Source organism: Procambarus clarkii, chromosome 23 (genome assembly GCF_040958095.1).
Source record: "Procambarus clarkii isolate CNS0578487 chromosome 23, FALCON_Pclarkii_2.0, whole genome shotgun sequence".
NCBI lineage: Eukaryota > Metazoa > Arthropoda > Malacostraca > Decapoda > Cambaridae > Procambarus > Procambarus clarkii.
The window spans coordinates 13,915,742-13,934,118 of NC_091172.1; the positions used below are offsets into that span (position 1 = coordinate 13,915,742).

The 18,377-nt window shown below is 44.0% G+C and overlaps 1 protein-coding gene across 2 annotated transcripts in view; it reads left to right on the forward strand.

The window, feature by feature from the left end:
* The first annotated feature begins 4,880 nt into the window (after nucleotides 1-4,880).
* LOC123764076 (Josephin domain containing) overlaps nucleotides 4,881-18,377 on the forward strand; it is a 41,459-nt gene continuing 27,962 nt past the window's right edge. The window contains exons 1-2 of one of the 2 annotated variants that reach the window (XM_045751580.2): nucleotides 4,881-5,017; nucleotides 16,271-16,399. In XM_045751580.2, the coding sequence (XP_045607536.1) occupies nucleotides 16,295-16,399 (105 nt within the window). In that variant the 5' untranslated portion in view covers nucleotides 4,881-5,017; nucleotides 16,271-16,294. Of the gene's footprint in view, nucleotides 5,018-5,061; nucleotides 5,282-16,270; nucleotides 16,400-18,377 lie in introns of those variants that run through there. The other variant, XM_069329902.1, reaches the window with a different exon arrangement.

Sequence of the window (18,377 nt, forward strand, 5' to 3'; positions counted from 1 at the left end):
CTTATTTCAATCGACGTTAGCTTGGTTTCTAGTCTTAGGTTCAGTATTTTAGTCCATCTGGGAGCTCCTGTTATGATACGCAATGCATCGTTTTGAATAACCTCAACTTTGCCTACTGGTCAGGAGAAAGAGTGAGTAAGGCAGGCGCTGCATAAACAACTAGGGAACGAACGGCGTGTATGTAAAACATTCTTAACACTTTGTGTCCCGCTCCTAGACGGGGCCCTGTGATTGCTCTCATTATATTTAGTCGTGATTTTGCTTTCTTCTTCAGATATTGCATTTGCTTGTTGAATGTCATTTTAAAATCTATCCACACTCCGAGATATTGATATTGTGTAACCCACTGAAGGTTAATGTCCTGAATCCGTAGGTGCCTGTCTGGAGTGTTGCCGCCTAGTCTCATTGCCTTAGACTTCTGTGCAGATATTTTTAGCCCTAAAACGCTGCATTCAGATGGTACTTTATCTAACGCCCCTTGTGCTGTATTTAGAAGTGAAGGACCTGTAATGACTAATGCTATATCATCAGCATAGCTTAGCAGTTTAACTCCTTCTGTAAATGTCATGGTAACAAGGTTTTCCATAAGGATTTTAAAAAGACTAGGACTGAGGACTCCTCCTTGTGGAGTCCCATTCTCATGCAAGTGGTAGTCCGACACTTGTCCTTGCAACTTTACTCTGGCATATCTGTGACTTAAGTAATCTTGAATGTACCTTCTTGTATATAAATAAATAAATAAATAAATAAATAAATAAATAAATAAATAAATAAACCTGGTTGCCAGTACTACGGCTTCCTGTTGAGGATCCTTGGGGGTGTGGAGCTTTAGGTGTTTTATTCCCTTTGGCCCGGTGGATTTGCTGCCACATCTCTCCAAGAGAGGTGTGTTCATTCAGGTGTGAACACCATTCCAGCCACTTTTGTTCTTTCATTAGTCTGGTCTCTCGATGCACATGTTCCTTGACCTCACAAAGTAAGGTCCTGTTGCGGTCACTTGGCTGCTTTTTGTATAGCTTTCCTGTTCTATTGAGTCTATGGTTGATTTCTTTGACACGTTCGCAATAGTACCAGTGATCTTTATGGTGTCCGGTGGACTGTTTTTTCAGTGGGATTGAGTGGTTGGCTGCACTTTGAATCGTTTTGACAAAACCTTGTTCTGCCTGATTAATGTCTTCGGGAACATCGTAGTTTCTATGCCACTCTAAAATGAAGTTTTAAAATCGGTCCCAGTTTGCTAAAGCAAAGTTCCAGGCTTGAGATGGAGGCGGAGGTGGGGTGGGTAGATCTAACTTAAGATCAATTTGGACCTCATAGTGGTCGCTTGTGAGTGTGGGCTCAACTGACCATGTTGCTGCATCTCTTAGGGAGGCTGAAACGAAGGTTAGGTCTAATCTGCCTCCTTGGATGTGGGTGGGTTCATTCTTGTTTAGGATTTGGATTTCTGGAAGCTGGTCTAGTAAATAATACAAATACAAATACAAATACAAATATTTATTCAGGTAAAGTACATACATACAAGGTGAAATACAGAAGTTGATGGATTTATAGATAGAGCTAGTACATACAATGCCTAAAGCCACTATTACGCAAAGCGTTTCGGGCAGGAAAAACACTAAGACTAGTGTTTTGTGCAATGTGAATGCCGGCCTCATTTGTTGTGTTCGAGCCCAGTGCCAATCGATGATGGGCATTAAAATCTCCACAAATGATTGTGTTTGATGTAGTCGCGTGTCCAAATAACACAGAGAGATCCATTTCAGCATGTGGAGACCTGTACACATTAAACACTCCAAGTTTGTCGTGTCTTAGCTCAATGGATACTCCCATTACCTCTGTCCCTGCTCCACAATCTGGTGGGCTAGTTATGGACTTGGAGTTCAGGTCCCATTTTACATAGATTGCACATCCCCTGGATTGCCCGTTGATACATGGAAGGAAGAAGCCTCGATTGCCTGAGATTTTAGGTTCTAATCCGGCTCGAAGCAAGCTCCCCTGTAGTATCAGGCTGTCTATGCCTTTGGTTGCTGCTATGCATTGCAAGTGTTGCAATTTTGTGCGCAGCCCTTGCTCATTCCATTGCAGGATCTTTAGACCTCTAGGTTCTTGGAATTTGCTGATATTACCGTGGTATCCATGGTATCCATGGAGTCTGATGAACACGCCATGGAAGTTGCAATTGGTGTAGAGGATTTTAGTGGACCTGAAATTGACTCATCAAGGTCGCTTTCAGACGAGCTGGACTCTATTTGTTTTTTTTAGGGGAGTGTCTCCTGCCCTGCGTTCTTGAAGGTGAGGATATTATATTTTTTTTTTGTTTTTTTTTTTTTGTTTTTTGTTTTATTGAGATATATACAAGAGTTGTTACATTCTTGTACAGCCACTAGTACGCGTAGCGTTTCGGGCAGGTCCCTGGAATACGATCCCCTGCCGCAAAGAATCGTTTTTTCATCCAAGTACACATTTTACTGTTGCGTTAAACAGAGGCTACAGTTAAGGAATTGCGCCCAGTAAATCCTCCCCGGCCAGGATACGAACCCATGCCATAGCGCTCGCGGAACGCCAGGCGAGTGTCTTACCACTACACCACGGAGAAATGTATATTTCCTGTTTTCGAAGTTCTTGAGCTTGTGCTCAATTGTCTTCCGAGTCTCTGTAGTTTGCTTGATACCGTGTATCGACAGCAGACTTTCGATCAATTCCGTGAGCAAAGTTTTGAGCATTGGCCAGAGAGCGTCCAGTTGTGCGGGAGCACTATTTACTGCTGTGCCGGTTTGGGGCCTGGCTTCTTTCTAACCCTTCTCAGTGGACACTTTGACACTGGAATTGTTACTCTTACCCTTATTGTCCCCAGTAGGCTTACTGGATGCAATGGGCGGGCGACTGCTTTGAACATGTTTCTTGTGGCCCCCAGCTATCCCTTTGTCCTGGACAGAGGCCTTCACACCCTTCACCGTGGCCGATGGTGAAGGGCCGTGTGTCCCCTCTACCTGAATAGGTAGACTCCACGCGGTTTTAGTGGGCAGGGGAGCTGGTATAAGTTTTGATGGGGGGCTTCGGCTCCGCTGTAGGCGTGGTGGGGTTCGTTTGAAGCCTTTTGAGCCTTTCAGGGCATTTCAAGTTCCAGGCGTGATGTGCCTTGGAGCAATTTGGGCACTTTGCTTGGACAGGGTGGTTTGCCTTGTGTTTATCAATGCATATTTTTGTGTCGTGGGGCTGGCTGCATACTCCACACCTCACTGGGCGTTGGCAGCCATCTTTGTGATGTCCAAATCTCTGACATCTGAAGCATCTTAGAGGCTCTGGGGTGTACGGCCTGTGTTGGAACACGCCCCAGATTCCAAGGTCAAGTTTCTCCGGGATCCGTCCTCTTACTGTGAGAAGGACTTGTCGGGTTTCCTGCTTTGTGGTTTTTACCTGGTATCTCTCTGCTGACACCACATAGTTCAGCTTTTCGAGATGGTCAAGGGCCATATGCAAGGGATAGTGGAGGACAATGATTTTTCTTATTTTATCCTCTGGCTTGAGTTCCTCACATTTTGTGTAATTTTTCAGAATCGTTGCGGCTGACTCGTCTTTGGGCCTCAAAATATATTCTCCTCTGAGATTTGGCTTTGCTCTGATCTGGAGCTGGGGGTACTCTTTTTCGAGGTCCACTTTAGTGGCGTAGGAAGACTTACCTTCGGTATGCTGGACCTTGAAGACTGGCAGTGCAGATTTAGTCAGAGGAGCTGGAGTGTTTGTTGGTAGAGCTGGAGAAGCTGGAGTGTTTGTTGGTAGATGGGTCGTCATGGAGTGGCTTTTCCTGTTTGCTTTAGACACAGGATGTCAATCGCCGTCACTTTCGTAACTTGTATCTAATATAGAATTTTCTTTTACGACCCTGAGCAGCAACGCTGGTTCTTTCACGATTAATTTCGTATTCCATTCTATTAGTCAAATGCTCACTGTGGAGTGATGTCTGTCGAGTGAAGGTGATACTCTGTGCTACAGGAGACAAAGTCAGCGTGGAGTTGGCTCACTGGGTGAACTGTGTGAACTACAGTACTACTAACATCGAAGGTAATATTATTCATATCTATTTTCTTTGTTATTTCTGTATTGTGTTATCAAGTTGTGTGATCTGGGGATTTATTACCAATCGAAATATAGAAGGGTTTATCAGTGTTAAGGGTGAGTCTGTTAGCATTTAACCGAAGATGGACTCTTTTTATAGTTCAGTAATAAAAAAAAGTGTCATTCAGAATAACAGGGTTAGGACTGGAGAGGAAGTTTGTGTCATCAGCAAATAGGCTTGAGTTGTCGAGAGGCATTTGGAAGGTCATTGATATAAATGAGAAAGAAGAGAGGACCAAATATACTGCCCTGTTGAACATTAATTTTAATTGATAGGGTGGGAGAAGTAGCATCATTCACAAAGACATACTGAAGCCTGTCACTGAGGTAAGAATGCAGGTATTAGAGGGAGGGACCTCTGACTCCACAGTGTTACAGTTTAAGAAGTTTTCCACATTTAAAATTGCATTACATAGCTTTCTATTATTTTACAATATTATCCAATCTCATAGAATTTATGAGATCTCGGCTTAGTAATTAGCCCAGCTGTAATTTGCTTTGCTAAATGATTATTTGGGTTAAGTCCCTGAGCCCCTTATGTGACATTGTAACCCTTTACACTACCGCCAACAGGATAGGTATGGGATGCATAATAAATGAACGTAAACTAAGAATAGTCGTCTGCTTCCCGCGATCATCCTATTTGGAATTGGATATCCATTTATTTATTAATTTATTTATTCATTTTATTATATTTTTCTTAATTGTATAATTTATTGTTTTTTAATATTCAAACATTTATCATTAGAAAGGAACATATTGAAAGCGAAATTAATGTGTACCTAGTGTACTAAATAAAGATTTTGTTTTGACTGCGAGGAACCTGTTTGTTTTGATGGAGGGGGCGAGGCTGGCGAGCAGTGAGGGCTGCTGGCATGCCATGGAGACCTACCACTGCCAGGTACACACACCATACACTCATTTAACACCACTGTAAACACCTCACTATATTCCTGCCATGGACCCTTTGTAAAGGAATAGAGGCGTTTGGTTGGTTCCAGTATATGGAGGCCAGTGCACTTACCTGACGGACACCATATCTTTAGTGATCTCGATGGAGACAGGAAGCCGGTGGCTTGTCAAAGATCCCCCAAATTTTTCCTGATGATGTTATCCAGCTGGATTTTGAATTGCAGCATTGTCTTGGGATTTACTGCTTCGGCGGGTAGGCGGTTCTATGGGTGAAAAAGCCTGGTTACTGTCCTGCATTATGGCTTGTTTCAACGGAAAGGTTGATGATATTCTTGAGAGATATAAGAATTTTGCACCAAGACTGTAATATTTTGTTGAATTATCTGCATGTCTCTTGCAAATTGTCTATACAGTATACCTAGGTCATAAAAGTATTTGTGTGTACGTCTGATAACATACTACTTGTGAAGGAGGAAATGTATATGTCTATCTCTCAGAATGTTTGGTAATATGTTTATTTGTGATGTGTGTCTATGTATGTATTAACACGTTGTAATGAATGGGGTGAGAATAGCTTGAGCTACCTCATCCCTTTGTGTGTATTTTACCTCAATAAACTTATTTCAATTTCAATTTCAATTTCAATGGCTTATTGATCTTGAAGCTGTTTCTCCTTGTATTTGACCATCTGAAGAAGTGATCTGGATCAGTGTCCTCCAAATTGTTCAGTATTTTATGTTTTTCTTTGAGGTCAGCTTTGTAATTTGCGTAATAGTGGCTTTAGGCATTGTATGTACTAGCTCTATCTATAAATCCATCAACGTTTTGTATCTCACCTTGTATGTATGTACTTTACCTGAATAAATATTTGTACAGGTATTTGTAATTTTTTTTTTGCAGTGTTGTTAGTCCTGTGGCCCTCGACCATTCCTGGTATGAGAGTTGACTTAATTCTGGGATGATGTTTGTTGCTCTGTGTTTGAACTTTCTTCAAAGTAGATTATGGCCTTTTGAAAATGAGGTTGAATGCAGCAGTCCATGTGGGGGCACACCAGAGATTTCTACAGTTGAATAACTGCCTTCTTGTCTGAGGCCAAGCCTGTAGGGGGGGGGGGACCTTAGGCTTCCTTGAAGGTGTCAAGGATTTGTTAGTGTGATCTGGAGTGCAGGTTGGGGTAAGAACATAGAGAACTGGTAGGCTACACAGCAGGCTGTATTTACAGAGACAGTAAAGTACTAGTGAGTCATGAATGTAGTAATTCCCCCAGTCCATTATCTCTAGGAATAGGAATGATAGATTTTGATTCCAAGGTCCTTTTCGTCATTAATCTGCTGCAAGGTAATGTTATTAATTTGGTAGTTGTGATGTGGGTTGGTAAGGCCCACATGTAAGGTCTTGCATTTTTTCTATTAAAAAGCATTTGCCAGTTTTCTGACCATTTGTGTAGTTATGAAGATCTTTGTAAGGCATCAATATAATCTTCACTTCGCACTTTACCTCAACTCTTGGTGTCATCCGCAAATTTGATGATGTGGTTTGTAATTTTCTCATTTGTGTCATTGATGTATATGACAAAAAGGGTAGGTCCCAAAATGAACCCCTGTGGTACTTGCCTTACCACATTTCTCCAGTCAGATTTATTCCCACTTTGCATAACCCTTTGGTTTCTTTGTTTTAATCAATGTTTTATCCATTCTAGTATTTTACTATTTATTCTGTTCCTGTAATTTCCTTCCTAATCGTTCATGTGGTACCTTGCCAAAAGCTTTAGCAAAGTCTGTGTATTCAACATTTACCAGAAGTCCTTTGAGTAGCTGGTTATGGTTTCTAAAAATGTGAGCAGGTTTGTAAGGCAGGATCTATTTTTAACAAGGCCATGTGTTGATATCACAAGATTGTTCACTGTGAGATGGTAAATGATTCCCTCCCTCCCTTAGGCTTCTCTCTATGAGCTTTCAGTGTGTAATGTCAAGCTGATTGGATGGTAGTTTTCTGCTGTGCTCTTTCTGCCTCTTTTGAAAATTGTAGTGACATTTAAATATTTCCAATATAGAGGAACTATCCCTTGATCCAGAGATTTTCTGAAAAGAAGTTTCAGTGATAGTCATAGTTCATCTTTATTTTATTTATTTTTTATATATTTTTTTTTTTTTTTTTTTTTTTTTTTTTTTTTTTTTTTTTGAGATATATACAAGAGTTGTTACATTCTTGTACAGCCACTTGTACGCGTAGCGTTTCGGGCAAGTCCTTAATCCTACGGTCCCTGGAATACGATCCCCGCCGCGAAGAATCGTTTTTTCATCCAAGTACACATTTTACTGTTGCGTTAAACAGAGGCTACAGTTAAGGAATTGCGCCCAGTAAATCCTCCCCGGCCAGGATACGAACCCATGACATAGCGCTCGCGGAACGCCAGGCGAGTGTCTTACCACTACACCACGGAGACTGTATTTATTTATACAGTAGTACTGTATCTTCGTTTACGAATTCTTTTTCTTCTTCTTGATAGTAGGTGCAGTTTGCATGAAGGGTTTATCCTCCCAATACCTGCACCAGTACAAATGTTGAGAATGATAGGAGTTTCAAAAGTGTTTGTTGCGTTGTGCTGTAGATAGAAGAGTGGCGACTGAAACAGAGATGTGTGTGTTAGAGGAAGACTTGCTGCACCGTAGGGCAGAATGTTGTGTTTATGGTGTCAGCTGATCCTTGGTGCTGCGACGGGGCATTTGCTTTTTGTGTTTAGCTGTTGGTGGCACCAGGTATAAATGTGGCACGGGTTAAATGTGGCTCAATTTGTTGGTTGAGATATTTAGCCAGTGCTTTGACTGTTTGATATTTTTTCTGTAATGAGTGGTCACCTCCTCCTAATATATGCTTGATGGTAAAAGGTATTTTAAGTACGATAAATACTCGTTTGAAATTTACTCTGGCACTCTGATGTCGGAAAGAGTGAAGGAGATAGTGTTCAATTGCTTCAGGCACCTGACAGTCGATGCATAGTTTGTTAATGTCTGTTCTGTACTTAGGACTGTGTGCTGCCAGTTTGGTGTGTGTCCCAGCCGTAATCTGGTCATTGTTACATCAATTTCTCTGCTTTTATATCTGACGTGTTTCCAAGTTTCCCCATTTCTTTTTAATGGACCCATAGGACAACAGTGAGCATGACGTTTTCCATTTTGTTACAAAATCTTGGGTGATGGTATTTTTGAAGGCTCCTTACATGCAACATGAGGAATTGGATGATTGGTAATGTGAGGCGTGTTGTGCATCGCTTTGGCTAGTTGATCTACAAGTTCATTATAGTGTATACCACAGTGCACTGGGACTCTTTGGATAGAGGTGTCCGTTCTGAGAGATGGCTCGTAAACTGAAAATTCACAACCCGAAACTAATTTTCCCATAAGAAATACTGTAATGTAAATTGAATTAATCTGTTCCACACTCAAAAATATTAACTTCAGAATACATTTCATACATAATACACACAAATATTTTGTACTATAGTATGTACAAGTTATAGCTTACCTCAATTGATGACTTGTTGGCGTATGGAAAACAGTAAGGAGGGTGGGAGGAGAAGAGGTGTTAGTGTTTGGAAGAGAAGTTCCCTTCTACAGTATTATAACATCAGGCAGTGATGGCTTCTCTGGGGTACTCTCTCCTATGTTTTGCCTGCATACCACTAGGACCTAGTCGTGGCTCATTGCTTCTTGTTTTTCTCACTAATAACCTCTCCATAGATACTTGTTTTTCCCTACATTTTAACACTTGTTTGTAGTGAGGCATCACATTGTCATTAAAAAGGTTGAGGCAACGTCCTACTGCAGCTTGATTTGGGTGAGTCGTTTCAACAAAACTTTGCATTTCTTCCCATACTGCACACCACTTCCTAATTGTCGAGGAACTCATGGTGTGGTATATAATAATTACTTTTATTTTTAGAAAGTAAAAAAGCTGAAATAACAATTAAATTCTTTATAAAGAATTCAAGCGCAATCATCACTAAGCGGAAGCCACTGGTAAACTGAAGCGGGGTCATTCTGCCACTAGGAACCACGTGCTTGGTTGACCCATACATGTGTCAACAAGCTTGTAAATCGAGGCAAAGCTCCTTAACCAATTAAAATTTTTCAAAGAAATTGAGCTTGTAAACCGAATAATTCTTAAAGAGAGGCATGTGTAAGCCTAGGTTCCACTTTATATACAAGAGTTCTTATATTCTTGTAAAGCCACTAGCTAACACAGCGTTTCGGCCAGGTTCTTAAACTTACTTGTTCTCCGGAATACGACCTATCAAATTGCTTAACAACCAGGTACCCATTCACTGCTGGGTGAACAGAGGCTACAGTTAAGGGTTGGCATCTTGACAATCCTTCCTGGCCAGGATACGAACCCAGACTAAAGCGTTCGTGAAGCACTGGGTGAGTGCATTACCACTGCTCCATGGGGGACTTACCAATCATCTGCCAGTTCTTCTATGACTTTGGATTGAATTTCATGCACACTTGGGCTTTAGAGTCTTTTAGTTTGTCAATACTCTTCCTGATTGTGTTGCACATTATGATATAGACCTTAATTTGTTCTCTTCACCACTTTCAACCATTTGGGTAATGGGATGTCATGTAATCTTTCTAGTATGAACACTGATTTAAAGTATTCATTCAGCCCTGCCATTTTCTGGGTGGAGCCCCGTCGGCTCTCTGGAGCTTATCCAGGCTGATATGCTAATGTCAGACTTTGGCATCAGTCATGTGTATGGAGTTCTATGGGCCTACCGGGGACCACGAGCCAGAACCTGGCCCCCTCAGAGAGGCAAGGGGAGCAATGGCCTATAGAAACCCCCGTGTGGTTGGAAGCATTCTATGTCTGCCATCAACTGGGTCAGGCAACCAGAAAGGTAAGCGTCCCAAAACAAACCTCTTTTGAATTGTGAATTGAACTTTTGAACTGGTGAATTGTCCCTCTTACAGTTGTGCATATCCTTGTTGAATGTCCTGACTTCCAGGACGAGCATGTGTCTTGCTTTCTGACTGTCCCCCACGGCTACTTGTCCCTTGATAGAATTCTTGGTGAATATGATGCTTTCGATATCGTTCGCTTTATGCGTTTCTGTTCTCATATTGGCATCCTCAGTAATATTTAGCGCCCTCTGATTATTCCGCACATTTGATGGTGCTACATAACCTTCCCAGCTTGGTGCCTTCTTTGATAATTACTTACTTCTAGGTAAAGGAGAGTGGGTTTGAGATATTGTTAGCTTTGAGTTACTAAGACCTATTGCTTTGGGAGGGTTGGTACGGGTGAATGCCCCTGTAGCCAGTTAGTGCAGGTTATGAGTCAGTTGTATGGGGGATGCGAGTGGTGGGGGTTGGGTTTTATTCCCTTGAGCGCAGCAGCTCGTTAAGTAATTATGGTTAAGTTGGTGCAGCTGTTTTAGTTCTTATGTGTTTCAAGTGGTGTGAGTCCCAAGTGGAGAGTGAGTGAGCCATTTTTACTTGATTTACTTGTGTTAATCTGACTTTGGTCATGAATACTGGACCAATTACATTTACTTTAACCTTAATTGTATGTATGTGTGTATGTGTATGTTGTGCCTATAACATATTACTGGTATGTAGTTGAGATTATCCTTTTATGAAGGTGAATAGGTTACAAGTATCTATTTGCCAGATGGGCACTTTGTGGTACTATCAATGACCCCAGCACCATGTAAGGCACCAGATGTGTTATTGTCCCAATATATAAACAAGTGACCTCAGTCAGAAAGCACTGAACTAGCATCAGACAAATGCTGTAAGAACAGCTTATTACTTTAAGACTGCACAGGGAAGTACAGAGCAACTGCAAGAGTCCAGAACCTTGGCACTCCCTATCCACTAGGTCGTGGAATTTTTTGTGACTATTGATGGTAGTCTTTAAAAGTAACTCTTTCGTTCCTCACACCAAATAATTTAGTATTTGATGTTTATGGCCATGAAATAGTTCGAGTCCAAGTAATCCAGGCAATATGTATATGTCACTTTCAAGGGCAAGAGGCAGAGTCAGAACAGGGAACAAGGGTCTTAGAAGGTGTGAATGTAAAGGCACTTGTAGTTCAACAATTAACAGTTTATTCATAAAACTTATTACTTGCGATACATGGCAAGAATAATCTGAAGTTACGTTAATGTCCGTCGTGGCGCTTGACAAAGCTAGGCTAGCCGTAAGAACAGGCTTCCGGTGCGGACCCCTCACAGTACTAACGCTAACTAATCTTAACAAAGTGGGCAACCACTCCAGATGCAATTGCAGCTCGTCACAACTGCAGCAAGCAATAATAAAACAATAAAATGACAACAAACAGACCTGTTACTGAGACCAGTCTTCCGTGTGACACAATTAATTATGTTAACACAATGACAGACAGATGACAACTGATCTAATCAATTACAATAAAAAATATTACAGATGTTTACATGACTTGGCAAATCCAATTACGTTACTATGTCTCCAAGACATTCAAGTCAAAATGAGGTAAACACACACTGTCAACACAGACAGTCCAACAAATCAAAACAAGTCAATGAAGTCAACAACAGCTTATGGGTACAGTAATTAGCAATCCCAGAGTAACCACTCAAGGTTCTGTCACAACTTGACAGCTCAACTTGACTCATGAAGAATTACGGTAACGTTCGGCAGTCGCTGAGATTGTTTGACAAATGCCGATTAGTCAACACGATTACTAGTCACCACGTACTAATCAAACGATAATTGATTATGTTAAATCAATACACTGACTTCAAGAATAATGAACACTAAGTCACGCTGACTTCTCAAGATAAATGAATACTGAGTTACACAATGCAGGGTCACGTAGACCAATGCAAACAGTAGACAGTAATGACACGGAGTCCAACACAAACCATACACAATAATGACACCAAGTCAAAGAACACTGGGTCACAGAGACCAACACAATACAGTGTATAACCGCAACACTGAACAACACAACACACTGGCACTCATATCAATAAAACAATAATGGAATACACACAATACTCTTACTTGTTAATTACAGCATGTCCCCTGGAAGTAAAGAACAGAACAGCATGGACATGGTTAAGTACACAGTAGTGGTATAATATTGAAACCACACTAAACACAGTAAAACACAACAATGGACACACAGTCACTAAATGTGTAATACTGTAATGTAGTGTAAGATGACAAACACACTTAAAGTCCAGCTACAGTAATCACACAGAATAGCTGTAGTAGGCAGCACCTATCGTGCTTCCTCAGGAATTGAACTCGGTCCCGTGGAGGACTTTTGGATAACAAACACCGTACGGCTGACTAGGTCAACACTAGGAATTTGGCACGGACGAATGATACAAAGAACAATATGGTTTGAGTACTCCAGTTAATTACTGGTAATGACACACACTCTCGTTAGCATTCACACTCACTGATTCCTCTGCTGTTGATTGTAGACACAGGAGGCTGCGGAGTGAGGTGAGCAAGGATGGATTGAGGTGTGGCTATGGGGTACACGGTGAGGCGCAGCTGGGCGCAGCTGGGCGCAGCTTGGGCTCTGCCTTGGGCAGCGCAGGTGGTGCAGTGATGTGGCCACTGGTCGCTAAAGGCGAGACTGGCTTGGCTTCCACACTAATAAACTTTTGGGAAGCGCACTCACAATATACACCGGTTATACACACTAGCGTGATTTTTCCTGAAGGCTGACTGAAGGCATGCTGAAATATCTTTGGGGGACCACATGACAGACGCACGGGGTGATCACAAGGTGAACGAAATTTAACAGAGCCCACAACTCCCACAAATTTGAAGATTAAGGCACGATCTTCACTCAAACACTGGGAATCGCATTCCCCGATACCTTTCTCACAGTTTACTGAGCAATAAAATGACAGACTGCTCATACAAAAGCCGATGATACCGGATTAACTAGACACAGTCCAGTTGCACCTGTGGGGTACCACGTGAGGGATTAAGTTCTTCTCTCTCGTATCTTCGTTATGTGACTTCTAGCAGCGCTCTGCAATAATGTAGAGCTATGTAGAGCCACTTAAGCTGGCTGCTGCTTGATGTAGACAGACAAATTACCCTGTTCTGGCCGGAACAGGACAAGACCTCGTCCACTCAGGACAGAGCTTGAGGACAGAATGCCCGCTCTTGGGCGGGTAGAGGCTGGGGTGCTGGCTCCCTTTGTGCTAGGCTCGACCAATCAGGTACGAGCTTGGCTTAGGCCAGTGGTGCCGGCCTCAATGGGAAGAGAGCCAGCTGGTGACGTCACGTCACCAGCAGGAAAACCGTTAAACACTTGAAACAGTGCCTCCCTCTCTCTCCCTTCTTCGTCCCTTGTTTCTAAGCGAAATGAGACCGGGATTCAGGCAAAACCTGTAACTATTTATCCAGAAATGCTACAGCAATGATGATTAGTTCTCTGGATAGCTGAAGGCATCTGCTTTCTAAAGACACCTAATTTTGACCTCCTACCTTCTATACTAAGGGAGATTTTTGTGCACACCAGTGCACATCTCTGAAATTTTCTAAGGCCAAAATATCTATTTTTCTCTTATCTACTATGTGTAAGCTAGCTCAGTGGTCAACCTCTGACAGTACTGTAGTTGAAATAGTGTCTCATTCCCCTCCAGTCATTATATTTGTGCATGGGCGAATTTAGGGGAATTTTAGGGGGGGGGGAGAATAAGCTATCCACGAGCTGATATAAGTGCGGCAGGTAACAGGGTCGGGGTCTGGGGGTCAAGCCTCTTTCCTGTCCATCCATTGGGTATTTCCTGTCCATCCATAAACAATACACAATCACACCTTCACCAATATAGTAACACCTTTACTTCTATATATATTATATTAAAGTATTACTACATGTATTTACAAAATGTCTCTTTCATTCAGGACACAATACATCGGCAGTGTTCATCAATCCCGGTGAATCCACTTTCCAGGTATATGTCGTCCACTCCTAATGGCAAACACTGGCGAGTTCATCTTCTGCAACATGGGCCAGTCCACACACACTGTATCTTCATGATGTGCCAATACCCCACCTCCACTCTCCAGAGCCGGTCGGCCGAGCGGACAGCACGCTGAACTTGTGATCCTGTGGTCCCGGGGTCGATCCCGGGTGCCGGCGAGAAACAATGGGCAAAGTTTCTTTCACCCTATGCCCCTGTTACCTAGCAGTAAAATAGGTACCTGGGTGTTAGTCAGCTGTCACGGGCTGCTTCCTGGGGGTGGAGGCCTGGTCGAGGACCGGGCCGCGGGGACACTAAAGCCCCGAAATCATCTCAAGATAACCTCAAGATAAACACTGGCAGAGGGTTTCAGCAACACGCTGACTGGGGTCTCAAACAATAACATACAGGAGTAGCTAGCACCCTGGCAGAAATCTCTAGCAGCTCGCTAGCAGCACTTCTCAACAGACGCACCAGTGTTGTTGCGTAACTCTTCCTGGTCAATCCTGGGCACGTCGGCCTATCCAACACTGCATAAACTAGCAGCTAACACACTGCAATAACTGACGGTGGCTGCTTTGTCCTCACACAGGACCAAGTTGAGAGTTCTTGGACTGCCCAAAGTGAACTGCTCTCCTTGACACAATCACCTCCTTATGTCACCTCTGTGAACATTATATGTCATTAACTAGATGGACAGTACACTGGGTGACCTTAGGATAACACCTATTCACCAGGGAATTGAAATTGCAAATTGTTGTCGCAACCTAGATGGTGTTGATCTCGATACGCCACCCATCAGAGGTCATCATCATCGAACTCCTCTTCCAACTGAGGCAGGAGACCGGGACCTTTCACCGATACTACGCCACCATCAACAGATGGCGTTGTCTGCGTAGCACCCAATACCAGGGAGTTAGAGTGCAGGCCCATAGATGGTGTGTAAATCGCTGCTCCATACTCCAGCGACAGTGTCGATATCGTAACACCTCCCCACTAAAAAAGAATTTTGTTTGGTTTCTAAAAAGAAAATAAACCAAAGTAGTATGTTTGAATACAACCAACCAGACTAATGCAGATAGATGAATAATGTTAAGAGAAAGTCCTGCTTTAGGAACTGTATTAATCGAGATGTCTTGACCAGAGTGAACTCCAAGAACATTGGCAATGATCTGACTGACGTGCTTGTCAGGAGCAACATCACCTTACGCGTCTTGGTTAATGTAAGCTCCGAGGTTCAGAAGAGGATAAAAAAACTGACGCGAACAGACATCTCCCTGAGCCGTGGTACTGCTGGTGGCTGTATGCAGAAATCGTTTCTTGTACCGATCTGGCAGTCCCTCAGGGGGACAGGAATCTGGAATACAGGATATTGATTATTTTGGTTAACAAGTACAGCCTGGAGATACATACCAATGTCTTAACTGATGACTTGGTTCGCGCATATTCCCGCAGTGACTGTTTGTACACTTATGAAGAGTGCGTTCACTCTTCCAACGTCAGGGCTGCCAACATTCCTTATAATGTTGGCACTTGGCCCACTAGTTACACAAGGGACGTCAACCTGTCGAGAACGGTCACTCATTAAAACATTTCTTGTACAGTACAGTACTACCAACATCCTCAATCACCTCTTGGTCCCTTCCTCTGTCTACAACAATCATCATGGGACGAATGTCCTGTCCTTGATACCGCTCCACCATGCTTCTGTGTGCTATCATCTGCTTGTCTGTCCACTGGTCACCTCTCTCTTCACCTCATGTGCAAAAATGAGGTAAATACAAATGACTCGTAAGAAACATTAGGCTAAATGATGAATAATTTTCACAATCCTCCAATGTCCATTATGGACTGTTTCCATCAGCCTGGTTTGGAACATTGGCAGTTCTACAATTGATGCACATACCTCTGAAGTCTGGGGAGTTCTTGATCGGTCACGTGAGTTTGGGTTACCTGCCATCACACCTGATTCTAGGGTATCTGCTCCAGTTTTGAATTGTACACTATACCTACGAGTGCCCTGAGGCGCTCTGCGCACCACTGATTTAGCGCCTCAAGGCACTTTGCGCAGTGCGGTGGTTAAAGGTTTAGTTTAAGTGTGATCTATCATTATCGTATTCTGCTAAGCTTAGCATTACGTTATAATATACAGTATATAGCAGAAACACATTAGTGATTTTTAGTTTATTATTTTTAGGGATTAAACTAAATATTCTTAAGAACTTTTTATAATATTCTTTAAGAACTTTTTGTTTGTTTTTAGGTAACATTGTAATGTTTTGGTCCCATGACGGGGAGTTGTTCTTGCTGTACGTGGATACAGATACTGATTAGATGCGAGGAAAACCAGGTTGGTGTCGTCATGACTCCGGACATTTACCACGAGAAACAGGTATTGTAATAACATTAATTTTCACACTTTTAGGCAATACAGTGTTTGTCACCCTTAAATATTTTCTTTTGGAGTCATTTCTTGTTTATTCTTACATCTTGCTATAGTATCACTTGATATTATTTTATTTATTTTACTTCAGGCTTTCAGTAACTTCAATTGTCTCTTTTTCTGGGGGGAGCCCCGTCGGCTCCCCGGAGCTTTACCGGCTGATATGCTAATGTCAGACTTTGGCATCAGTCATGTGTATGGAGTTCTAGGGCCTACCGGGGACCACGAGCCAGAACCTGGCCCCCTCAGAGAGGCAAGGGGAGCAATGGCCTATAGAAACCCCCGTGTGGTTGGAAGCATTCTATGTCTGCCATCGACCGGGTCAAGCATCCAGAAAGGTAAGCATTCCAAAACAAACCCCTATTCTGGTGAAAATTGCTACCTAAGCCGAACTAGTGAATAGAACTCTTCAACAGAAAACACGGAAACTAGTATGACGTCATACGTCACCGCGCCGCTGTCTGCGCAGCTCCCCCCTCCCCGGGAGGGGGAAGGGGGAGCCCCAGACCTCCCACGCCGGCTATCCACCCATCAGTTCTTCGGCTGATGCTATAGGCAATGGTTATGTGCTCCGGCTCCAGTGGTTGTTTCAGCACTGTACCTAGAGTGTGGTGTCTGTTTTCTAGGTGGTGCGTGAGCCGGGTGTGATTCTTCAGTACTCGGGCTGCATGCGCCTAGGGTTCCCTTCCCTAGGTGCCCTGTAAGTACTGCCCTTGGGGCTTGGGGCCACCTTCCACAAGTTCCTTGGGTCCTGCCCCTGCTTGGCCGTTTACCGCTTGGTTTTCGGCCGCTCTTTGTGTGCTCGGGTGTTCTGTCTCCCTTGTTCGCCTTAGAGTAAGGGGCAGTGTTTGCACTGGTGGGGCGCGGGGTACTGTGCAGCTTGTCTTTACCAATCATAGCGGCCGGCTCTGTTCCGCTTGGGTACGCTGTCCTCTTGCGGGGTTTTCTTTTTCTTTTGTTTATATACCTGGTGGGGGGGTCTGCCTTCGTTCTTGCCCCTTGTGTCCCTTGTGTTCTGAGTATTTCTGGTGGTACCCCCTGCTAGGTCCCCGTGAGTGTACACGTCCCGGGGGTTCAGCTCTTAGAAAGTTGTTTGGTAGCTTGGGTGCCGGTTAGCAGTACCCTGCCTGGGATTACCTGAGCGCGAGTCCTCTTAAAGTAAACGCTCGGGACCCTGGGAAACCCCTGGGGGCGCGCGGGTCCGATGGATGTGACCCCAGAGCCCCCCCCCTCGCTTCCAGCGAGTTTGAGGGTTGCTCTCACCTTTTGTCTCTGGGTGACTCTCTGTTTTGCCTCCGTCTGCTGCCTGTGGGGTCGGTGACACCTTCGACCCGGTGTCCTGCGAGTTTGGTTGCTCGTTGTGGCTCGGTTACCCAGTTGTGCTAACAAAGCGGGTGCGGGCAGCAGGGGCGTTGCACTTGAGCCTTGGTGGTGGCAACGTTCTCGTGGTTTCCTCCCCGGGAGCCCCGGGGCTGCCCCGTTGTATTTCGTTTTTCCCCTGGTTCACCCTTCCTGCCTGCATCCGGTTCCTTACCGTCTGTAGGTTCAGGGCGGGGTGTTTGGTGGTGTTGAGACTCGGGCAGTCTCGGGTAATTCCCCTTCCGGGGTAGTGACGGGGGCATTTGGGCCTGTTCCTCCAGCCGTGTTGTATGAGTCTGCCAGTGGGCTCCCTTCCTTAGTGTTTTCACGGCTGCCCCGGTTTTCTGGTACGGCCGGGGCTTTGGGGGAACGGCTCGGCCCCGGGGCCTGTCGTGTAGGTTCCCGGGGCTGGGGAGGGGCTGACTTGGGGGGCCTTGGCCCCGTTAGACCCCGTGGGGGGTTTTATCCCCCTCTAGGCGGGGCTTGTGGTTACGCGGAGTGGGGTTTTTCCTCCCCACTCGCCGTACGTGCTGTTGGACGTCGGCCCCTCCCCGGGCTCGGTTCCTTG